The sequence below is a fragment of the Sinohyriopsis cumingii genome, chromosome 10, assembly GCF_028554795.1.
Source record: "Sinohyriopsis cumingii isolate HCF-2022 chromosome 10, ASM2855479v2, whole genome shotgun sequence".
Classification (NCBI taxonomy): Eukaryota; Metazoa; Mollusca; class Bivalvia; order Unionida; family Unionidae; genus Sinohyriopsis; species Sinohyriopsis cumingii.
The window spans coordinates 3477355-3504051 of record NC_142970.1 but is presented as its reverse complement, the minus strand read 5'-3'; the positions used below and the strand labels follow the sequence as shown (position 1 = coordinate 3504051).

Here is a 26697-nt window from a genome sequence, read left to right as displayed (position 1 = left end):
AAAACTGAAATTATTAATATCCTTTTGATAGTCATTTTATTTTCCCCAACACAAATGTAAGTAATTTTCAATCATTCCTGCTTTACCATGATATAAATATAATATGCCATTATTAAAATTTTCAATCATTCTTGCTTTACCATGATATAAATATAATATGCAATTATTAAAATTTTCAATCATTCTTGCTTTACCATGGTTCAATGAATAACAGAGTTGCCAAAATAATGGACCTCAACTATGATGTTGTACCTTATTTCTGCCTGGTATTTTATTTCTCCACCCCATCCAAACCCACATACACACAGACATTAAATATTGCATCATTTTTTATTTTTGCTATATATCATGGTTTGGTACATGAGACAGTCTGCAGTTTTGGACCAGAATGACTGCTTTTTAAAAAGTAAAAGTTCTATCTACACACCAAAAAATGCAAGGTGAATAAGTTTCTTAGTTCCAAAATTTTCTGTAAAAAAGACAACACAGTTTGGAACTAACATTAATTACTTCACATAATGCACCCACAAATGAGGGTACGTGTCGTTTATGCCATACTGGTTGCACCAGAGTCAAGACTTCATTGCCCTCACCTTAATGCTCAGTTGGGTGAGTACAATTCAAAATAGCCATACTGGTTGCACCAGAGTCAAGACTTCATTGCCCCCACCTTAATGCTCAGTTGGGTAACTACAATACAAAATAGCCATACTGGTTGTACCAGAGTCAAGACTTTATTGCCCCCAACTTATTTCTGAGTTGGGTAATTACAATACAAAATAGCCATACTGGTTATACCAGTCCACTGCCTTGACCTTAATGTTCAGTTAGGTAACTACAATACAAAATAGCCATACTGGTTGTACCAGAGTCAAGACTTCATTGCCCCCACCTTAATGCTCAGTTGGTTAACTACAATACAAAATAGCCATACTGGTTGTACCAGAGTCAAGACTTTATTGCCCCCAACTTATTTCTGAGTTGGGTAATTACAATACAAAATAGCCATACTGGTTATACCAGTCCACTGCCTTGACCTTAATGTTCAGTTAGGTAACTACAATACAAAATAGCCATACTGGTTGTACCAGAGTCAAGACTTCATTGCCCCCACCTTAATGCTCAGTTGGGTAACTACAATACAAAATAGCCATACTGGTTGTAGCAGAGTCAAAACTTCATTGCCCCCCCCACCCTTCTGCTCAGTTAGGTAACTACAATACAAAACAGCCATACTGGCTGTACCAGAGTCAAGACCTCACTGCCCCCACCTTAATGCTCAGATGGCTAACTACAATACAAAATAGCCATACTGGTTGCACCAGAGTAAAGACTTCATTGCCTTGACCTTAATGCTGAGTTGGGTAACTACTGTACAAATAGCCATACCTGTTGTACCAGAGTCAAGACTTCATTACCTTGACCTTAATGCTGAGTTGGATAACTACTATACAAATAGCCATACCTGTTGCACCAGAATCAAGACTTCATTGCCTTGACCTTAATGCTGAGTTGGATAACTACTATACAAATAGCCATACCTGTTGTACCAGAGTCAAGACTTCATCACCTTGACCTTAATGCTGAGTTGGATAACTACTATACAAATAGCCATACCTGTTGTACCAGAGTCAAGACTTCATTGCCTTGACCTTAATGCTGAGTTGGGTAACTACTGTACAAATAGCCATACCTGTTGTACCAGAGTCAAGACTTCATTGCCTTGACCTTAATGCTGAGTTGGATAACTACTATACAAATAGCCATACCTGTTGTACCAGAGTCAAGACTTCATTGCCTTGACCTTAACGCTGAGTTGGGTAACTACTGTACAAATAGCCATACCTGTTGTACCAGAGTCATGACTTCATTGCCTTGACCAAGTTCATCTCGCAATTGCTCATAGGTCTTTCCTTTCTGTAATAAAAAAAGAAATCAACTCCAGAGTGTAATCAATGAGTGCATATCTCACATCTACTTTTACTTGTCTCCAGTAGCCATTGTAAACATTATCATGCAGAAAATAAACTCAGACTACAGTGCTGTTTGCTTCTTTCTGACCAAAAGTTTTTTCTCTTAATATTTTTATCTTTACGTTAGAACTTTTAATTATATTCAAATTAAAATTTTGAACTTGTAATTGGCACTGTATATTGCTGACATATTGTAAAAACACCAATCCACCTACCTACTCCACTCCACCTACTGCAGCAGACAGTAGTTTTATATTACTTTTAAAACGCAATTGTTTGTAAAATCTGTTTGCCGAAAGGATATAGAGCATTCAAGATGCATCCACTCACCATGTTTGATCATTTTAGGTAAGGTAGTATGTATATACCATCCATAACATTATGTGGTCATGAGCTAAATGCAAAAACTTGACAAAGGCTTGGAAACAGCTGCATAAAATCCCATGCAACTTAAACTCATTGTAAAAATGGAAATGTATTTTTAGCTGCTAAATTCCTAATAAACATTGGACAAGATTATTTACAATAAACAAATACTGTAGTAGGCTTATCAGTGAGACAATGTCCCAAGGGCACGTTAAGTTAAACAATACCTGTCACATGCCAACACAGATTTATTCTGACCACAGCCTACACTGACATTTCTGCACCATAAAAAAGAGCCAACTTTTAACTCTTTACTGTAAAGAGTGTGTTGATGTGTAGGCTGTCAGTACACATATGCCCAAAGAGTGTGTTGATGTGTAGGCTGTCAGTACACATATGCCCAAAGAGTGTGTTGATGTGTAGGATGTCAGTAAACATATGCCCAAAGAGAGTGTTGATGTATAGGATATCAGTATACATATGCCCAATGAGTGTGTTGATGTGAAGGATGTAAGTTCATATATGCCCACAAAGTGTGTTGATGTGCAGGATATCAGTACACATATGCTCAAAGAGTGTGTTGATGTGTAGCATGTCAGTACACATATGCCCAAGACAAAGTGCAGTATGCTATATAGAGCACATTACCTAAATGATATTATACAAATAGGACTGCCAGTAAAATTCATAGAGCATAGTATTTAAGTTCAAATTAACTTTGATCCATTTAACCTATTTTGTACATTTATGTTTTCTAAGTAGATATTTAGGAGTAAAATCTTTCTAGTTGTAAAAAAAAATCATCAACATTTTTTTTACATGCTTTAAAATCTTCAGAGGATTTGTTCACAAAGTCAGTGAAGCTCTGTGACCAACTGTAGCTGTAGCTGACCTTTCTCAATCTTGAAAGCAAATTTTTGTAAATTATGTTTCACCTATAATCCTAAAGTGATCATATTACATTTGGACAACTTTCTTTGCTACCTCCAAATCCAATTGTTCTGGATAGATGGGGAAAAATTTTCTCTCTCTCCCTCTCTCACTATAAATATATATATATACACATAGAGAGAGAGAGAGAGAAAGAGAGAGAGACAAACAAAGGGAAGCAACTCAACATGTTATCTCCTTTTTCTACCTGCTAATTGGCTACTGGTATATCCGGTTTGAACTATGTTTTTTACTTCAGCAAGACCTTAAAGTATGCTTGCATTGCTGGGAAGGGTGGAAGGCATTATTTGCAATGTGATCAGGTAAGTATTAACACATTAACCTCTGGTGATGAGTTAACGTGGCAGGAGGTAGTAGCCTACTGCCGAGCTCTGTAGCGTCAAGGTCATGTATGATACACTAAAGTGGATGGTATTATAGAAAGGTAGACAGATGCAGCTCTACAATGATACCAAAAAATCTGGAATTTCCAGTTGCAGTACAAAATACAGAGGGAAAAACCTCATTTTTTTAACTTAATTTTTTCTAACCCCCCCCCAAAAAAGAACTAAAACTTCTGCTCTTCTGCTCAAGTACAAGCCAAATAGCCAATGAAAAACGATTTTTCTAACACAACTAGGCAGTATGTTATTGGAAGATCACCTGGAAGTTGGTATTTTATAATTTATTCAGAAATAGTTTTCAAAATGTGTTTCCTACTTGAATTGCAGACGAAAACAACAGAAACCTGCAACGTGGAATAAATTGCCCACTGAACTTAGACACAAAGACACAGTGATCACATTCAAGAGGGCTCTCAAAACTCACTTATTTCGACTGCAAGAACAAACATAAAGATCAAATAATGTTTTCTACCTGAAATATTCTCAGCATGTTTTTTATTTTTTAATGTTTTTTCTAATTTCATGGTGTTTGTTTTATAATAATATTATTATATGTTTTTTTATCTTATAGGTGTTGTCTAATGTTGTAAAGCGCTTAAGGCTTCTAAAGATTAGGCGCTATACAAAGTCCTCATTATTATTAAACCTCCAGGGTTAATGTGTTAAAGGAGAAAACAAAAAGCTTCCGAATTTGTGCATTCTTATACACACATAACACAGATGTCACTCATAATTTGTCATCCTCCCTCTCCCAAATCACATAAGTGCTCATAAAAAAACAATTTTTTCACATCTGAAAAGCCATCAGTAAACCAAAATCCTCTCAAAACTAAAAATAAAATTTGGTCCCAAGCATTTTTAGTTTCAAGGGGTTTCAATGTAAATGTCTGCATATATCTATAGATGTATGTATTGGGATAGGTAGGTTGGCAGGTAGTACCCACAGATAGATAGATACTATAAATTTACCATACTCCTTTCAGCTACTTGGATCCATAAAAGTTTTTGCCATCTGAGGTAACTTACTGTTCATACTTAAAATATCACCAAGAATAAACAAGTAACAAAGCAAATGAACAACAATGTTAACAAGCAACAAGAAAATTGAACTACAAAGCAAACAAGTAACAAAACAACTGAACTACAAAGCAATAGAAGTAAAATGCATGGCAGTCTGGAAAGTCACAATATTTTGACCACAAATTATGCAACTTGTAATAAATCTCTTACATCCCACATGTTCCTGTCCCAGACTCCAAAGAAACCAGTAAATGTTGGTGGCTCACGGCCCTGTTTAACCATGTATACAGGGGTGTCTTCATCTCTACCAGACGGATCAGTCTTGATGTATTCCTACAGAAAAAATAGAAGATTATCACAATAAAGTAACAAAGAGTACCACGAATGGCATATTGTATGCTCACCCCATGTTTAAAATTACTCCAAGTCATTGACTTATGTTTTTGTGCAAAAAATATTTTTCTTCTTTCTGCCAGAGTGACCCTGACCTTGGTACCAAAAACAACAGTTTTCTTCTTTAAGTGCAAGCCATCTGCAAAGTTCGGGCAAGGTCTGTGATGTAATACTAATATGATGGTGAAGGAGACATATTTATATTATCAGTCAGCAAACTTGATGTCTGACCTTTTGACTCCTTAATAAATATGGCTCTTTTTTACACAAGTATAAGTGATCTACATTGGTAACCACATATGATGGAGAACTTGAGTTAAAGAGTGCAAACTATTTTATCTTCTTCTGTCACAGTGACCTTGACCTTTGAGCTATTATGCATGAATCAGTAGGGTTCTTCCTTTCCCTAGTTATAAGCATCTACAATTTTTGGTACCTGTAAATAATGACCAATTTGAGTTGTTGTACAGAAACCATTTTTCTTATTTCTGTCATTCATCTTTACCTACTACCTCTTGATCCTGGAATCGATTTGGTTTTTCCATAACCCAAGTACAAGCTATCTCCATAGTTTGGAAAACTCAGGATGGTCAAAAGAACTCAGGTTTAAAGTGTACAAACCATTGTCCTTCTTTCAGTTGGACTGACTCTGGCCTTTCAGCCTGAAATCAATAAAGGTCTTCCTTACCACAGTGTAAAAGATTTGGTAACTATGGATACTGGACAAATTGGTAACAGACAGATGAATAGACAACATCATAACATAATATGACTGGCATATAACAAAATCATCTACATATAAAAATGTAATTATTGGAATATAAATACTCCACCATACTGACTGCTAAACTGACCCAATCACAAATATTAATCAATGTGTAACAGACAGAGGGACAGACAAGGGTGACAATGTGTGTTCTGCAATTGTTGTGGTGGGACATTAAAAGCATGAAGAAAATTAATGCATCATATGACAAATTTTTTAAATGTCTTAATGGTTGAGGATGCAAACCAAGAAATACAGTTTTAAACAAGTCCATGTAAATTAACCTAGGTCTTGCAAAAGTAACAAAACAGATAACAACTAATAAGTAAATTACACAATGATATGACACTAACGAAGCTGAAATTGAAATAACTGTGCTTAGTTAAGATTACATTAATTTTTATATTGATTTCAAGCCATTATACCAGTGTTTACATGTCAATTTGAAGCCATTATATCAGGGTTTACATCCTGATTTGAAGCCATTATACCAGTGTTAACATGTTGATTTGAAGCCATTATACCAGTGTTTACATGCTGATTTGAAGCCATTTTATACCAGTGTTTACATGTCAATTTGAAGCCATTATACCAGTCTTTACATGTCAATTTGAAGCCATTATACCAGTGTTTACATCCTGATTTGAAGCCATTATACCAGTGTTAACATGTTGATTGAAGCCATTATACCAGTGTTAACATGTTGATTCGAAGCCATTATACCAGTGTTAACATGTTGATTGAAGCCATTATACCAGTGTTAACATGTTGATTTGAAGCCATTATACCAGTGTTTACATCCTGATTTGAAGCCATTATACCAGTGTTAACATGTTGATTTGAAGCCATTATACCAGTGTTTACATGCTGATTTGAAGCCATTTTATACCAGTGTTTACACGTCAATTTGAAGCCATTATACCAGTCTTTATATGTCAATTTGAAGCCATTATACCAGTGTTTACATCCTGATTTGAAGCCATTATACCAGTGTTAACATGTTGATTGAAGCCATTATACCAGTGTTAACATGTTGATTTGAAGCCATTATACCAGTGTTAACATGTTGATTGAAGCCATTATACCAGTGTTAACATGTTGATTTGAAGCCATTATACCAGTGTTAACATGCTGATTTGAAGCCATTATGTCAGTGTTAACATGTCAATTTGAAGCCATTATACCAGTGTTAACATGCTGATTTGAAGCCATTATGTCAGTGTTAACATGTCAATTTGAAGCCATTATACCAGTGTTAACATGTCAATTTGAAGCCATTATACCAGTGTTAACATGTCAATTTGAAGCCATTATACCAGTGTTAACATGTTGATTTGAAGCCATTATACCAGTGTTAACATGTCAATTTGAAGCCATTATACCAGTGTTAACATGTCAATTTGAAGCCATTATACCAGTGTTAACATGTCGATCTGAAGCCATTATACCAATGTTAACATGTTGATTTGAAGCCATTATACCAGTGTTAACACGTTGATTTGAAGCCATTATACCAGTGTTAACACGTCAATTTGAAGCCATTATACCATTGTTAACATGTTAATTTGAAACCATTATACCAGTGTTAACATGTTGATTTGAAGCCATTATACCAGTGTTAACATGTTGATTTGAAGCCATTATACCAGTGTTAACATGTCAATTTGAAGCCATTATACCAGTGTTAACATGTCAATTTGAAGCCATTATACCAGTGTTAGCATGTTGATTTGAAGCCATTATACCAGTGTTAACATGTTGATTTGAAGCCATTATACCAGTGTTTACATGTCAATTTGAAGCCATTATACCAGTGTTAACATGCTGATTTGAAGCCATTATACCAGTGTTAACATGTCAATTTGAAGCCATTATACCAGTGTCAACATGTCAATTTGAAGCCATTATACCAGTGTCAAAATGTCGATTTGAAGCCATTATACTAGTGTTAACATGTCGATTTGAAGCCATTATACCAGTGTTTACATCCTGATTTGAAGCCATTATACCCGTGTTAACACGTTGATTTGAAGCCATTATACCAGTGTTTACATCCTGATTTGAAGCCATTATACCAGTGTTAACATGTTGATTTGAAGCCATTATACCAGTGTTTACATGCTGATTTGAAGCCATTATGCCAGTGTTAACATGTCAATTTGAAGCCATTATACCAGTGTTTACATGTCGATTTGAAGCCATTATACCAGTGTTAATGTGTTGATTTGAAGCCATTATACCAGTGTTAATGTGTTGATTTGAAGCCATTATACCAGTGTTAACATGTCAATTTGAAGCCATTATACCAGTGGTAACATGTCAATTTGAAGCCATTATACCAGTGTTTACATCCTGATTTGAAGCCATTATACCAGTGTTAACATGTTGATTTGAAGCCATTATACCAGTGTTAACATGTTGATTTGAAGCCATTATACCAGTGTTTGCATGTCAATTTGAAGCCATTATACCAATCTTAACATGTCAATTTGAAGCCATTATACTAGTGTTTACATGCTGATTTGAAGCCATTACACCAGTGTTAACATGTTGATTGAAGCCATTATACCAGTGTTTACATCCTGATTTGAAGCCATTATACCAGTGTTAACATGCTGATTTGAAGCCATTATACCAGTGTTAACATGTCAATTTGAAGCCATTACACCAGTGTTAACATGTCAATTTGAAGCCATTATACCAGTGTTAACATGTCGATTTGAAGCCATTATACCAATGTTAACATGTTGATTTGAAGCCATTATACCAGTGTTAACACGTCAATTTGAAGCCATTATACCAGTGTTAGCATGTCAATTTGAAGCCATTATACCAGTGTTAACATGTCGATTTGAAGCCATTATACCAGTGTTAACATGTTGATTTGAAGCCATTATACTAGTGTTAACATGTCGATTTGAAGCCATTATACCAGTGTTAACACGTTGATTTGAAGCCATTATACCAGTGTTTACATCCTGATTTGAAGCCATTATACCAGTGTTAACATGTTGATTTGAAGCCATTATACCAGTGTTTACATGCTGATTTGAAGCCATTATGCCAGTGTTAACATGTCAATTTGAAGCCATTATACCAGTTTTAACATGTCGATTTGAAGCCATTATACCAGTGTTAATGTGTTGATTTGAAGCCATTATACCAGTGTTAATGTGTCAATTTGAAGCCATTATACCAGTGTTAACATGTCAATTTGAAGCCATTATACCAGTGTTAACATGTCAATTTGAAGCCATTATACCAGTGTTAACATGTCAATTTGAAGCCATTATACCAGTGTTTACATCCTGATTTGAAGCCATTATACCAGTGTTAACATGTTGATTTGAAGCCATTATACCAGTGTTAACATATTGATTTGAAGCCATTATACCAGTGTTTGCATGTCAATTTGAAGCCATTATACCAATCTTAACATGTCAATTTGAAGCCATTATACTAGTGTTTACATGCTGATTTGAAGCCATTATGCCAGTGTTAACATGTCAATTTGAAGCCATTATACCAGTGTTAACATGCCGATTTGAAGCCATTATACGAGTGTTAACATGTCAATTTGAAGCCATTAAACCAGTGTTAACATGTCAATTTGAAGCCATTAAACCAGTGTTAACATGTCCATTTGAAGCCATTATACCAGTGTTAGCATCTTGATTTGAAGCCATTATATCAGTGTTAACATGTCAATTTGAAGCCATTATACCAGTGTTAACATGTCAATTTGAAGCCATTATACCAGTGTTAACATGTCAATTTGAAGCCATTATACCAGTGTTAGCATGTTGATTTGAAGCCATTATACCAGTGTTAACATGTTGATTTGAAGCCATTATACCAGTGTTTACATGTCAATTTGAAGCCATTATACCAGTGTTAACATGCTGATTTGAAGCCATTATACCAGTGTTAACATGTCAATTTGAAGCCATTATACCAGTGTCAACATGTCAATTTGAAGCCATTATACCAGTGTCAAAATGTTGATTTGAAGCCATTATACTAGTGTTAACATGTCGATTTGAAGCCATTATACCAGTGTTTACATCCTGATTTGAAGCCATTATACCCGTGTTAACACGTTGATTTGAAGCCATTATACCAGTGTTTACATCCTGATTTGAAGCCATTATACCAGTGTTAACATGTTGATTTGAAGCCATTATACCAGTGTTTACATGCTGATTTGAAGCCATTATGCCAGTGTTAACATGTCGATTTGAAGCCATTTTATACCAGTGTTTACATGTCAATTTGAAGCCATTATACCAGTCTTTACATGTCACTTTGAAGCCATTATACCAGTGTTTACATCCTGATTTGAAGCCATTATACCAGTGTTAACATGTTGATAGAAACCATTATACCAGTGTTAACATGTTGATTTGAAGCCATTATACCAGTGTTAACATGTTGATTGAAGCCATTATACCAGTGTTAACATGTTGATTTGAAGCCATTATACCAGTGTTTACATCCTGATTTGAAGCCATTATACCAGTGTTAACATGTTGATTTGAAGCCATTATACCAGTGTTTACATGCTGATTTGAAGCCATTTTATACCAGTGTTTACACGTCAATTTGAAGCCATTATACCAGTCTTTATATGTCAATTTGAAGCCATTATACCAGTGTTTACATCCTGATTTGAAGCCATTATACCAGTGTTAACATGTTGATTGAAGCCATTATACCAGTGTTAACATGTTGATTTGAAGCCATTATACCAGTGTTAACATGTTGATTGAAGCCATTATACCAGTGTTAACATGTTGATTTGAAGCCATTATACCAGTGTTAACATGTTGATTTGAAGCCATTATGTCAGTGTTAACATGTCAATTTGAAGCCATTATACCAGTGTTAACATGTCAATTTGAAGCCATTATACCAGTGTTAACATGTCAATTTGAAGCCATTATACCAGTTTTAACATGTTGATTTGAAGCCATTATACCAGTGTTAACATGTCAATTTGAAGCCATTATACCAGTGTTAACATGTCAATTTGAAGCCATTATACCAGTGTTAACATGTCGATCTGAAGCCATTATACCAATGTTAACATGTTGATTTGAAGACATTATACCAGTGTTAACACGTTGATTTGAAGCCATTATACCAGTGTTAACACGTCAATTTGAAGCCATTATACCAGTGTTTACATCCTGATTTGAAGCCATTATACCAGTGTTAACATGTTGATTTGAAGCCATTATACCAGTGTTTACATGCTGATTTGAAGCCATTATGCCAGTGTTAACATGTCAATTTGAAGCCATTATACCAGTTTTAACATGTCGATTTGAAGCCATTATACCAGTGTTAATGTGTTGATTTGAAGCCATTATACCAGTGTTAATGTGTCAATTTGAAGCCATTATACCAGTGTTAACATGTCAATTTGAAGCCATTATACCAGTGTTAACATGTCAATTTGAAGCCATTATACCAGTGTTAACATGTCAATTTGAAGCCATTATACCAGTGTTTACATCCTGATTTGAAGCCATTATACCAGTGTTAACATGTTGATTTGAAGCCATTATACCAGTGTTAACATATTGATTTGAAGCCATTATACCAGTGTTTGCATGTCAATTTGAAGCCATTATACCAATCTTAACATGTCAATTTGAAGCCATTATACTAGTGTTTACATGCTGATTTGAAGCCATTATGCCAGTGTTAACATGTCAATTTGAAGCCATTATACCAGTGTTAACATGCCGATTTGAAGCCATTATACCAGTGTTAACATGTCAATTTGAAGCCATTAAACCAGTGTTAACATGTCCATTTGAAGCCATTATACCAGTGTTAGCATCTTGATTTGAAGCCATTATATCAGTGTTAACATGTCAATTTGAAGCCATTATACCAGTGTTAACATGTTGATTTGAAGCCATTATATCAATGTTAACATGTCGATTTGAAGCCATTATACCAGTGTTAACATGTTGATTTGAAGCCATTATACCAGTGTTAACATGTTGATTTGAAGCCATTATACCAGTGTTTACATGCTGATTTGAAGCCATTATGCCAGTGTTAACATGTCAATTTGAAGCCATTATACCAGTTTTAACATGTCGATTTGAAGCCATTATACCAGTGTTAATGTGTTGATTTGAAGCCATTATACCAGTGTTAATGTGTCAATTTGAAGCCATTATACCAGTGTTAACATGTCAATTTGAAGCCATTATACCAGTGTTAACATGTCAATTTGAAGCCATTATACCAGTGTTAACATGTCAATTTGAAGCCATTATACCAGTGTTTACATCCTGATTTGAAGCCATTATACCAGTGTTAACATGTTGATTTGAAGCCATTATACCAGTGTTAACATATTGATTTGAAGCCATTATACCAGTGTTTGCATGTCAATTTGAAGCCATTATACCAATCTTAACATGTCAATTTGAAGCCATTATACTAGTGTTTACATGCTGATTTGAAGCCATTATGCCAGTGTTAACATGTCAATTTGAAGCCATTATACCAGTGTTAACATGCCGATTTGAAGCCATTATACCAGTGTTAACATGTCAATTTGAAGCCATTAAACCAGTGTTAACATGTCCATTTGAAGCCATTATACCAGTGTTAGCATCTTGATTTGAAGCCATTATATCAGTGTTAACATGTCAATTTGAAGCCATTATACCAGTGTTAACATGTTGATTTGAAGCCATTATATCAATGTTAACATGTTGATTTGAAGCCATTATATCAATGTTAACATGTCGATTTGAAGCCATTATACCAGTGTTAACATGTTGATTTGAAGCCATTATACCAGTGTTAACATGTCAATTTGAAGCCATTATACCAGTGTTTACATCCTGATTTGAAGCCATTATACCAGTGTTAACATGTCAATTTGAAGCCATTATACCAGTGTTAACATGTTGATTTGAAGCCATTATACCAGTGTTTGCATGTCAATTTGAAGCCATTATACCAGTGTTAACATGTCAATTTGAAGCTATTATACCAGTGTTTACATGCTGATTTGAAGCCATTATGCCAGTGTTAACATGTCAATTTGAAGCCATTATACCAGTTTTAACATGTCAATTTGAAGCCATTATACCAGTGTTAACATGTCAATTTGAAGCCATTATACCAGTGTTAACGTCAATTTGAAGCCATTATACCAGTGTTAACATGTCAATTTGAAGCCATTATACCAATGTTAACATGTTGATTTGAAGCCATTATACCAGTGTTAACATGTTGATTTGAAGCCATTATACCAGTGTTAACATGTCAATTTGAAGCCATTATACCAATGTTAACATGTTGATTTGAAGCCATTATACCAATGTTAACGTCAATTTGAAGCCATTATACCAGTGTTAACATGTCAATTTGAAGCCATTATACCAATGTTAACATGTTGATTTGAAGCCATTATACCAATGTTAACATGTTGATTTGAAGCCATTATACCAGTGTTAACATGTCAATTTGAAGCCATTATACCAATGTTAACATGTTGATTTGAAGCCATTATACCAGTGTTAACATGTTGATTTGAAGCCATTATACCAGTGTTAACACGTTGATTTGAAGCCATTATACCAATGTTAACATGTCAATTTGAAGCCATTATACCAGTGTTTAAATGTTGATTTCAAGCCATTATACCAGTGTTAACATTTTGATCTGAAGCCAATATACCAGTGTTAACATATCAATTTGAAGCCATTATACCAGTGTTAACATGTCAATTTGAAGCCATTATACCAGTGTTAACATGTCAATTTGAAGCCATTATACCAGTGTAAACCCGTTGATTTGAAGCCATTATACCAGTGTTTGCATGTCAATTTGAAGCCACTGAACCAGTGTTAACATGTCAATTTGAAGCCATTATACCAGTGTTAGCATCTTGATTTGAAGCCATTATACCAGTGTTAACATGTTGATTTGAAGCCATTATACCAGTGTTAACATGTTGATTTGAAGCCACTATACTTGTGTTTACATGTCAATTTGAAGCCATTATACCAGTGTTAACATGTCAATTTGAAGCCATTATACCAGTGTTTACATGTTGATTTCAAGCCATTATACCAGTGTTAACATGTTGATTTGAAGCCATTATACCAGTGTTTACATGTCAATTTGAAGCCATTATACCAGTGTTTACATGTCAATTTGAAGCCATTATACCAGTGTTAACCCGTTGATTTGAAGCCATTATAGTGTTTACATGTCAATTTGAAGCCATTATACCAGTGTTTACATGTCAATTTGAAGCCATTATACCAGTGTTAACATGTCAATTTGAAGCCATTATACCAGTGTTAACATGTTGATTTTAAGCCATTATACCAGTGTTAATGTGTCGATTTGAAGCAATTATACCAGTGTTAACATGTCAATTTGAAGCCATTATACCCGTGTTAAAATGTTGATTTTAAGCCATTACACCAGTGTTAACATGTCAATTTGAAGCCATTATACCAGTGTTAAAATGTTGATTTTAAGCCATTACACCAGTGTTAACATGTCAATTTGAAGCCATTATACCCGTGTTAAAATGTTGATTTTAAGCCATTATACCAGTGTTAACATGTCAATTTGAAGCCATTATACCAGTGTTAACATGTTGATTTGAAGCCATTATACCAGTGTTAACATGTTGATCTAGATAGATGTAGCATTAAAAGCATCTGTGTATTATCCAGCTCACTGAAAACAGCACAAGGTCTATAACTTAGTCAATTCTTTGTCTAAGAAGCATTTTTGAGATTCTACTAATAGTACATACCGCTAACTATGCCTTACCCAGGAAGAGGCTTTGCTAAGTTGCATAGAGGCTTGATTCTGTGGCTAAGAGACTTTACTAAATTGCATAGGTGGCACTCTACAGTTTTGTATTTTGCATAGGGTTAGAATTTGAAAGAAAAAACTGTTCCCCAGGTTTCCTCACTGGTTATACTGGATATTTAAACAAAACCTTGTATATCTTGGGTATTGTTCAAAGAACCTTTAATTCCCTTTATTTCGGTGTATTATTGACAGGTGTAATATGGGTTATTGAGTATACAGCTTGGCCTTACTCCAGATGTGTACCTTTTCAAAAAAGTGCTAGCTCCACTTTGTCATTTTCACTTCCTGAATTTCAGAGGTAAATTGTAAAAAAAAAAGGATGATTACTTTTTGTACATTTGATATATTTGGTAATTCATTCATTGCACTTTCAGAAGCTGGAATGTCTAGTCTGGCAAAATTCATTTTCCCTATTTGAATAGCTGCTAAGGATAGTATACTTTAGAGAAATTCAGGCAGATTTTTGGAGCACAAGGGAGCAGTCATTTTAGTTAGCACTGTGCTAAGATCATTTACAATTTCCAAAAATACAATATTCAAAGAAATGTCAGACATATTACATCAAAGTAGCAAAGAGATATGACAACATTCTCTCCACAGTGTATGTTTTAAATGCAAACAACTTCACCTTACATATGTCACTCTCTCAAAAGTACATAATAACTGGTGAATGCCCCCATAGTGGCTTGAGACTGTGGCTATCAGGCTTTATCATGTTGCATAGTGGACCATGAGTGTGACATACAAGGTTTATGTCATGATGTTATAATAAGACAACTACAGAAATATGTAATAAAACAAGTGATGCGATTAACATGGTCTCTTGCTTGTGAATGATATAATGATGGAAAATGAGTATTATTTGGGCCTGTAACTGTAATATTCCTACAGCACTGATGTAGAAGACGAGTAACACAAAACATCAAAGATGTATAAGATGTGATGTGACATTCAAAATCATCAGCATAAATATGCTGATGATGTCAAAAGACCTTCAAGAGAGATGTACAGAAAATGTGTGACTTTTAAACAAATTCCACACAACACATGAACATTGTTAAAGCTACTGTTGCTGCATCCACAGTCACAATCTGCATCAGGAGAAATATATCAAAGTCTAGTGAGACAAACATAAACAGTTTACTTTTATTCAAATAAATTCACTTTTTAAGTATACATACAATTGCCAGTCTGCCAGACTCCTCCCTCTCGGACTTGTTGGATCCATCCCCAACCCAGACATAGACAGCATCCCACACATCCAGGATCATTACATCATCTGCCACCAGATCTTGCTGCAAAGATTTAATGTCATTCATATAGCCATTGCTGCTTTTAACAGAACCACTCTCTCTTGTTTTCTCTCCCCATAAATACTGATGTGCAGACTCACAGAACACACAATATGGCTGATGTGCACTCACAGAACACACAATATGGCTGATGTTCAGACTCACAGAACACACAATATGGCTGATGTGCAGACTCACAGAACACACAATATGGCTGATGTTCAGACTCACAGAACACACAATATGGCTGATGTGCAGACTCACAGAACACACAATATGGCTGATGTTCAGACTCACAGCACACACAATATGGCTGATGTTCAGACTCACAGAACACATAATATGGCTAATGTTCAGACTCACAGCACACACAATATGGCTGATGTTCAGACTCACAGAACACAATAAGCTAATGTTCAGACTCACAAAACACACAATATGGCTGGTGTTCAGACTCACAGAACACATAATATGGCTAATGTTCAGACTCACAGAACACAATATAGCTAATGTTCAGACTCACAGCACACAGAATATGGCTGATGTTCAGACTCACAGAACACAATAAGCTAATGTTCAGACTCAAAGAAGACACAATAAGGCTGGTGTTCAGACTCACAGAAGACACAATATGGCTGATGTTCAGACTCACAGAAGACACAATATGGCTGATGTTCAGACTCAAAGAACACAATATAGCTAATGTTCAGACTCACAGAACATACAATATGGCTGATGTACAGACTCAAAGAACACACAATATGGCTGCGTGCAGACTCATAGAACACACAATATGGCTGATATTCAGGCTCAAAGAACACAATAAAGCTAATGTTCAGACTCACAGAACACACAATATGGCTAATGTTCAGACTCACAGAAGACACAATATGAATGATGTTCAGACTCACAGAACACAATATAGCTAATGTTTAGAATCACAGAACACAATATGGCTGATAACATTTGGAACTGTATACATCACAGAAAGTGAGATAATATTATGGAACTCTAAGCGATATAAAAAAACATTTCTTTCTCCAATTATTTTTAAGAAAAATGAGAAAACCAAGATAAAATTATGGAATTCTAAGCAATTCAGATTTTAGAACAAATATATTTAATTTTACTTTCAGCAAAAATGAAGTCTCTTATTTCTTTTTACTATTTAGATAAAATTACAGTCTACAGCTCATTCAGGAAAGACAACTCATTCAGGAAAGACAAAACATGAATCCCATGAAGATTACATGCATATGCTTGCCCCATGTTTAAGTCTTGAAGAAGGGCATGATTGACCCTAGAGATCACTGATCCATGGGTCTCAGTGACCCTCACTTTCTTACCCTAGAAATCACTGACCAACAGGTTTCAGTGGCCTCACTTTCTGACCCCAGAAATCACTGACCAACGGGTCTCAGTGGCCTCACTTTCTGACCCCAGAAATCACTGACCAACGGGTCTCAGTGGCCTCACTTTCTGACCCCAGAAATCACTGACCAATGGGTCTCAGTGGCCTCACTTTCTGATCCCAGAAATCACTGACCAACGGGTCTCAGTGGCCTCACTTTCTGACCCCAGAAATCACTGACCAATGGGTCTCAGTGGCCTCACTTTCTGACCCCAGAAATCACTGACCAACGGGTCTCAGCGGCCTCACTTTTTGTTCATTGTATGTGGTCTTGATCTAAACTGTCTGAGAACAGAAATCATTGTTTTTGTATTATACTTGTGTGAAAGTCACAAAATAAACTTACTCTAAAACTAAACATTCTGCTGCAAAAGTCTCTTTTTTTTTGAGCTATATGGGTTCTGACCACTGACATTCTGATCCCAAAATCAATAAGTATGTTCCATACCTTAAGTACAAACACTCCACAAATATTTTTCAATATATATTTTCTATAATTAAAGTTATTATGCAAAACCTTCTGTCACAGTGACCTTGACCTATTGATGCAACTAGTGACATTCTGATTTCATGCCCAATTCAGGTCATTCATAAATTTTAGTGAAGGTACATGGCTACGAACTACATTTTGCACACAAGTCAGTCAGTAGCCTTGATGTCTGACCTCAAAAATTAAGTTTTCTTCCTCACTCTCAGTTCAAGCCATCTATAAAATTTGGGCCATGCGTGTGATGCAGAACTAATTTTATTGTGCAGAAAACCTTTTCATTTTCTTTCAGTCACTGTATACTTGATGTTTGACTTTTTTGCCCCCAAATCAATAATTTGTTTCCTTACCCCAAAGTGTGAGCTACCCACAAAGTTTGATCTACATCAGTGATGTAGAACAAATGTTAGTGTAGAAATAATTTTTCCTCTTTCGATCAGTGACAGAAATCTTTGACGTTTTTACCTCAAAATCAACAAGCTTATTTCATACAAGTGCCAGCCATCGACTTTTTAGTCCCAATATGTAATGTAGAACTAAATGTTGTACAGAAACCATTTTCCTTCTGTTGACCTTGACCCCCAATTTCATAGACCTCTTCAAATGCAAGCCATCCAGTGTCTGGTAACTAAAGATGGCAGAGAACTCAAGTTATTGTGCAGAACTGAAATTGGTAACAGATGGACATTCAGATGGACATCATAATAAAATAAACACGCCTTACTGCAAACAACAAAAAATACAGATCAAATAGAAAAACATACAGATATATAAACAGACATTCAGATGAACCTCACCTGTTCAAAGTCTGGGATTTCATCCACTGTGAATCTACCTGAGGCATTAGACAGCTGGAACAATCTAGCAGGATGAACACTTTCTGCCTCCTGAAATATTTTGTATAAAAAGGTACATAGTACTGAAAAATTGTAATATATTAGTGTATATGTAATTAAATTTGTGCAGTTCATTCATATAATAATGAAGGCAAATTTGTGTCCTATAATTTTCATGATTTTAATGGCTGTTAAATTAAACAGATCACTATAAATTGCACAAACAGCCAACTATCTTTTCTCTGCCTATTATTTAGGACAGGTGCAAACAATGTTTTTACCTCTTTCTACAATTATGTTAAAATACAGTTCAGATCTACCAACTCCCAGAGTACCAGACAACTGTTTTACCAACCCCAGAATACCAGTCAATTGTTGTACCAACCCTTGAATACCAGTCAACAGGTTCTACAAACTGTTCTATCAACCCAAGAATACCAGTCAACTGTTGTACCAACTCATGAGTACCAGTCAACAGGTTCTACAAACTGTTCTACCAACCCTAGAGTACCAGTCAACTGTTGTACCAACTCATGAGTACTTAACAGGTTCTACAAACTGTTGTACCAACCCAAGAGTACCAGTCAACTGTTGTACCAACTCATGAGTACCAGTCAACAGGTTCTACAAACTGTTCTATCAACCCAAGAGTACCAGTCAACTGTTGTACCAACTCATGAGTACCAGTCAACAGGTTCTACAAACTGTTCTACCAACCCTAGAGTACCAGTCAACTGTTGTACCAACTCATGTTTCCCAGTCAACAGGCTCTACAAACTGTTCTACCAACTCAACATAATGAGTCAACAGTTCAGACAGAAGACTTTTATGAATTCTCCTTCAGAATCCTCTTAAGATATCCTTCATGAAAAGGACACCTGTTTAATTTTGACTGGACACTGATATTAGCCCAATATGACTATTCTCACTGCAAATCATGAACAGTGCTCTTGTAGTTAAACTGTAAATTTTTATTACAATAAGATAGTCATAGTCCATGTGTCCTTGATGGATCTCTCAACAGTAGTTAATCAATCTGTAATTGTAGCCACCTACTCAAAAGTTTGCCATGTCAATGCTGACTTCAGGTGTATTAACAGCTATGATGAATCTAACTTACCAGTATGCATGTGACTATTTCTAGCATCTCTCATTAGCCGATACCCTTTTGCCCCTCCCCTTCTCTACCAACAACAGTAGTTTGCATTAATTGGCTGAGGCAAAGTCACTATTCTTAATGTAAATTTCATCTTCATCTTGTCTGCTATTCAGAGTTATCATAAATCCCATTGCTTTATTCATCAACATTTCATCACAACATGAAACCCATAGGATTCACAGGTAATCCACACATTGCTAATAATAAAGATGCTTGAATTTAAAAAGTATATTATTATCAAGCACTACATCAATTAAACTGGAGAGCCAGAAAAACCGATTCCTTGAATCTTAGCCATTTGTGAAATATTCCACATAAACTATGGTCAAACCATGAGTAAACAATTCTGATACTAAAGAACACACCTGAATGGTTGCATCCAATTTCTGATAATGACCACTGACCTTTGATTATAGCATGCTGTCTTAAACTAAACTTATTGTACTGAAACCCAGAAACCTTTATTTTCTTTTCAGACTGACCATGACCTTGGGACATAAGATCCCAATAATATTTTTTTTTCTATTACCCTAAGCGCAACTCATCCACATATCACGTCAAGGAACTTACTGTAAAACAAAAAGTTAATGTGCAAAACCAATATTTTCTATGATTCTCATGCATCATTAACTTTGATTTTTTGACTCTCATCCATGCACTAAGTACAAAACCTCAACAAAAAACTTTAGTTCAGGTACTTGGTCTAGAACTAAAGTTATTATGATGATACCATTTATCTATTTTCATCAGGCTTCTTCCTTACTTCAAGTGCAAGCCATCTACAACATTTAGCAAAGGTATGTGATGTAGTACTAATGCTACTGAGTTAAAAATAAATGTTCTTCTTTCAGTCACAGCGACCTTAACCTTTTTGCATTTTACCCCCAAAAATGATCCACTTCCTCCTAAATCCAAGTTCAAGCCAACTACAAAGATTGAGCCAAACTACAGTGATTTTGACCCTGGGTCCCTAAATTTGACAAATTCTTCCTTACTAGGATATACATGCTATAGTAAAATTTGCCAATGGCACATGGTGAACTCTAGTTACTGCATGGAAATGAAATAGTGAACTTTTGGATGGATGGCCAGGTGGACATTGAGATGAATGTCATGGCATGACACACTCCACCTTCTGGCGATTGTATGAAAATGTAGCTGTATCTAGTATTATGAAACCTGCCTGAAGTCTCTTATCACTGGCATACTCCTGTTTTCCTCCCAGAACATTCCAGAAATTGTCCTTCTCTTGTCCTTCAAACACCATTACTGGCTCTCTGCAAAACAATGATCATAAAAAAGTTTAAGTTCAGAACAAAACAGCTGTAATCATACATCCAAATTAACAAAGTCTGAAATCCATTGTTGTTTGTAATGAAATATTGCATGCAATAAACATCCCCATGACATTCTCAATAACATAACTGCTAAAAGATGGAAAGTGATCTCAGAAAGGTCAGAAGAAACACTTTCAAAGACTAACTTAAGTTATCCCTGAAACAATTTACTGCTAACAATGAATCTTGGGAAGATCTGGCACTGGACTGATCTAACTGGCAGTTTCATCCATACTTGATCTACAGGCAGTGAGTTGAGAGAATTACAGAAGTGCAAAAGAACAAGCAGCATAAATCTATGAACAGCAGCACATCCTCTGTTGATCAAGCAGCCCTAAGCGGCATCTCCAGTCCACATAGCTCCCAACCCTCCAGGCTCACAATTAGTGAAAATAGGGATAAAAATTAGTGAATTTTGCCATTAATTCCTGAAGTGATCTTCCAGTCTGGGAATACTTGTCGGAACAAATGTTAAGCATGGTCTCCAGCTGATAAACGTAGATTGCGTTCAACAAGAAAACTCACAAACAATGCTTCAGCATTGGTAGCTTGCAGGTCTTCCATAGAGAGCTGAAATCTGCTGCGAGTTCTTAATTTTCCCAACATCTATGTCCTTTTTGCTACCAATGTGCTTCCTCACATCATCTCTGCCACCATGCCCAATGCTAAAATTTGTGGCACACTGTGTGCAAAAAGCATGATGTATATTAGTGTTTGATGGCTGAATGCACAAAATTTTCAAGATGCGGTGCCAAATGGCAATTCAAATCAGTGTTTGCAGCGCATGCACAGAGCAAAACTCCTGTTAGGTCCCAGTTTCTCTCAAAAGCATACGTAAAACTAATCTTATACATATAGATTAAAATACGCTAAAATGCTTGCTACCAGGCCAACTGTACCAATCACCTATAGGTCCATTAATATTGCGACCAGCAGTACCAGACTGTTTTGGCAACTACCGATATCACAACTAGTGCTTAACGGGAAATCTGTTATTTTATTAAAGATTTAAAATGAGAATTGGGGAATTCATGATTTTGTTTGCATGCGGCGTGAATCCTTGAATCATTGAAAAAGTCGTGAAATTCATGCCAAAATTGTAAGGGTTGGCAGCAACATGTCCAGCATGCCCAAGCCAGTTTAGAGCACAAATTGGCCTCATCAGCCACTCAGAAACCAATCCATTTAGAGAAGTCATGGTCATCTTCAAACTCAAAGTATGAACAGCAATTTAACTACCAAGTGACCAACCTGACATTTATTCTGTTGAGCAGTTTTGTGAGATTGATTTTAAGTAACTATTTCTGATGGTGAATGAGCATCATCTGCACAAATCTGAGAGTTCTTAATGCCAGAATGCTCTTCATGCCAGAATACTCTTCATGCCACAATACTCTTCATGCTAGAATGCTATTAATGCCACAATACTCTTAATGCCACAATACTCTTCATGCCAGAATGCCCTTCATGCCAGAATGCTCTTAATGCCACAATACTCTTCATGCCACAATGCTCTTCATGCCAGAATGCTCTTCATGCCACAATACTCTTCATGCCACAATGCTCTTAATGCCACAATACTCTTCATGCCAGAATGCTCTTCATGCCACAATACTCTTCATGCCAGAATGCTCTTAATGCCACAATACTCTTCATGCCAGAATGCTCTTAATGCCACAATACTCTTCATGCCAGAATGCTCTTCATACCTGAATGTTCTGCTGCATCTAGTCAAAATTCTGTCAGGCAGTTTCAAAAAACATGTTTAAAAGCATGTCTGTGTTTCATTATGGTGGTGTAATAATGTTTGGTTAATGTGTGCCTAATGTTAAGACAATTGTATTAGTTCACAGTGCAAAAACTGACTTTTGCTGTTGCATGTATCTTCATTAAGAGTCAACAAACTGGGAATAAAATTTAATAAATAAATTAAGATAAAAAGGACATGTAAGTAGTGTAAAATCTTTTCATAAAACTTTCAAATACGCTGTGACTTTGGCACTTGCTTTGTATGAGTTAGTCTCCAACAGTCGTTTGTCCAAATTAGTCTTTTTAATCATCATATTTGGACCTCGTTTTAAGTCTTTTTACACTATTAAGTGTCACATATACATTTTTTGACAGGCAAAATTAAATTATTTTTTCAAATAATTTCCAAGAATAGTGCAATTCCAGTGAGATATCACATGTGAAGGTGCAAATTGTAGTCATATATCTGACCATTGCTAAAGTGTTGTTAAGCATCATTTGAACATCTTCATTGTTCCCCTTGTGAGCTTCTGATGAAATTTTGAGTTTACAACCAAGTGGTCTTTTCCTGCATCATCCTCTGAGTAAAACCTATGGGCCTTAAAAATATAAACACCAGTTTTGTGCTGTGTAATGGCAGATGCATTTTGATTGGCAGTCTTAATGTTAATGTTGAAAGCCCATTACAATATTGGCATGTTTTACTGGGAGAATCCAATACAGTGCAATAGAATAAAGTGTCATATAATACAACATACCTGAGGAAGATATAGACAAATATTTTGAAATCTATTTATGAATGCATTTATTCCACAATGTTTGAGAATAATGCTCATATGGAACTAGCATTCCTATAATAGTTCTTGTACATATGACAGAACTTGTTCTTTAATAGCATGCACTAATTGGTTTTATGATGATTAAAAATGGACAATACAATATATATTATGCTTCTATATGACATTAAAAATGGACAATACAATATATATTAGTGCATAAAAAATTATAATTAAGTGTCAATAATATTATCAATGTAACTGACAACTTTTACCTAAAATTAGCATCTATTACAGTCAATAATATTACTAAAGTAATTGACAACTGTCACCTGTAAGTGGCATCTATTACAGTATTATTACAGGAAGTACTTATTATAAGTGTCAATAGAAATTTGTTCCCAATGACAAAGAAGTCCATATTTCTCAGATTTATGTTTCAAGGATTCCCAAACAAAATAAACAGCTATAATCAGTTTTATTTCAACAATGAAAATTCTGGACCTTTCTTCCTGGATTTAATGTTTTCTGATGTAGATAAACAATGAAATACAACCAAGTGGCATGAGAACAAGTACCACCAGAAAACACACCCAACTGGCACTAGAGCATGTGCCACTGTGCCTGAAGAACTGTTTGCAGAGAATGCATGTAAAGGCTACCAGGATACATGAGGTCCACTGCCACAATAAGCAGGATGAAGGGTTGTTGTTATTCCCTTGCTGAAAATGCCATACTTGCAGAAGTCTATTCCAACACATGAATGATATTGTCAATACATTTGGAAGGACGATGAACAAGACATCTTGGGACTCAGAAACTCCATACCAAGATGTAAAAAGTGATGAGGAGGAAAAAGATGTGACTTCTTCACATTAAACTGTGAATGAGGTATATCATCTAGGTACCCTGCTGTTGCTGTGAATGAGGAATGTCATCCAAGTACCCTGAAGAAGCTGTGAATAAGGTATGCCATCCAGATACCCTGAAGAAGCTGTGAATAAGGTATGCCATCCAGGTACCCTGAAGAAGCTGTGAATAAGGTATGCCATCTAGGTACCCTGAAGAAGCTGTGAATAAGGTATGCCATCTAGGTACCCTGAAGAAGCTGTGAATAAGGTATGCCATCCAGGTACCCTGAAGAAGCTGTGAATGAGGTATGTCATCCAGGTACCCTGAAGAAGCAGTGAATAAGGTATGCCATCCAGGTACCCTGCTGTTGCTGTGAATGAGGCATGTCATCCAGGTACCCTGAAGAAGCTGTGAATAAGGTATGCCATCTAGGTACCCTGAAGAAGCTGTGAATAAGGTATGCCATCCAGGTACCCTGAAGAAGCTGTGAATGAGGCATGTCATCCAGGTACCCTGAAGAAGCAGTGAATAAGGTATGCCATCCAGGTACCCTGCTGTTGCTGTGAATGAGGCATGTCATCCAGGTACCCTGAAGAAGCTGTGAATTAGGTATGCTATCCAGGTATCCTGAAGAAGCTGTAAATGAGTTATGTCATCCAGGTACCCTGAAGTTGCTGTAGAGAATGATGTGGGATTCCAGTGAGAATTTTCCTGGCATCTGACCCACCAAAATTAAAATCCTGGAATTACTGGGGTCAAGGATTCTGGAGGAAAGACACCTGCTAATCTCTGCAATCTCTGATGATAGAATTCACAAGAATAGGTTTTATGTTGTCATCATCCATGTTCACTAAAGCCATGACTTTATCAGAGGAATATACTGCTAGGGGAGGAGGAGATTCAGATGGGGTAAAATTCTAAATATTTTCCCAATGGCTGCCTTGAAGGTCAACCCTGTTATTTCCATAGTGGGATCAGAATGATCAGGCAAATCAGTAATATCACCTAGGGGCGGGGCAGTGTTCTCCTATATATTTTGTGTCCAAGGGAACATCATGCCAAATGGCAATGATCATGCAAATCAGTATTATCACCCAGGGGCAGGGCAGTGTTCTCCTATATATTTTGTGTCCAAGGGTACATCATGCCAAATGGCAATGATCAAGTCAAATCATCCACATGTACCAATCTGACACTGTAGTAGAGCCAGCCATGTCATATCTATGCTGGAAAATCTGATCTGGTTCTGAAAATCCAGTCTGGTGCAGCTGGTTGGGCCAGACTTGACATCTGCCTGGATGGTTCTAAATGTGATTCCAGTACCAGTGATAATGTCAATATGGATGCTGGCCAGACATTCTAGTCTGCTGGTTGTAGGACACCATTGCTGCAGGGACTGTCAATAAGATGACTATCAGTTCTGGGGAACACACACACATAACCACTGAAGCAATGACTTAATTGTCTGGACTTCCATACCATTTGGTTGAAAGCCAATACAGAGTACACTGTTTGATATATGACTTGCTGGCTGGACCAGCTCACAAAGTCAGAAGATAATTCCAAACAACAAGCTTCCATATACCCCATTAACTGAATGGGCAGGGATAAAGACTTCTACCTTGTGGGCTGCTAAGCATTATTATAAAAAGATTCACCCAACTCACCCGATGACAGAACTTTACATGTAATACATATTACACATATTCTAAAATATCTAAATTGACCTGTTGTTGTTGTTGTAGGGTTTAATGCCATTTTTCAGCACATGATAGGCTATACATGGCAGCCAGTATTAATGGTAGAGGAAGAACTCGGGGGAAAACCCTGGAAAGAACCACCGACCCTTGAGAAGCTACTGTTAAGCTTTCTCACATACCCATGTCAATGAAAGAGAGATGAATTAAACAAAACAAACACATGTACACAATAGTACACAAAATGTACAAAAAGGCAAATTCATGCCAGAAAGTAATGACCTGAAATAAGCAACAAAAAACAATAACAGAGAAAATGAATATTATCTATCAAAACCACATAGATAATTACAAAAATACAAATAAATTCACTGTGAA

At 36.0% G+C, this 26697-nt stretch overlaps 1 protein-coding gene across 7 annotated transcripts in view; it reads right to left on the bottom strand.

The window, feature by feature from the left end:
- LOC149789501 (advillin-like) overlaps positions 1 to 26697 on the bottom strand; it is a 169852-nt gene that overhangs the window by 15405 nt on the left and 127750 nt on the right. For all 7 annotated transcript variants that reach the window (XM_089971531.1, XM_089971537.1, XM_089971534.1 and 4 more), the window contains 5 exons: positions 21092 to 21185; positions 18711 to 18800; positions 15905 to 16018; positions 4904 to 5026; positions 1846 to 1917 (listed from right to left, as the gene is read on the bottom strand). In XM_089971531.1, the coding sequence (XP_089827657.1) occupies positions 1846 to 1917; positions 4904 to 5026; positions 15905 to 16018; positions 18711 to 18800; positions 21092 to 21185 (493 nt within the window). The remainder of the gene's footprint in view (positions 1 to 1845; positions 1918 to 4903; positions 5027 to 15904; positions 16019 to 18710; positions 18801 to 21091; positions 21186 to 26697) is intronic.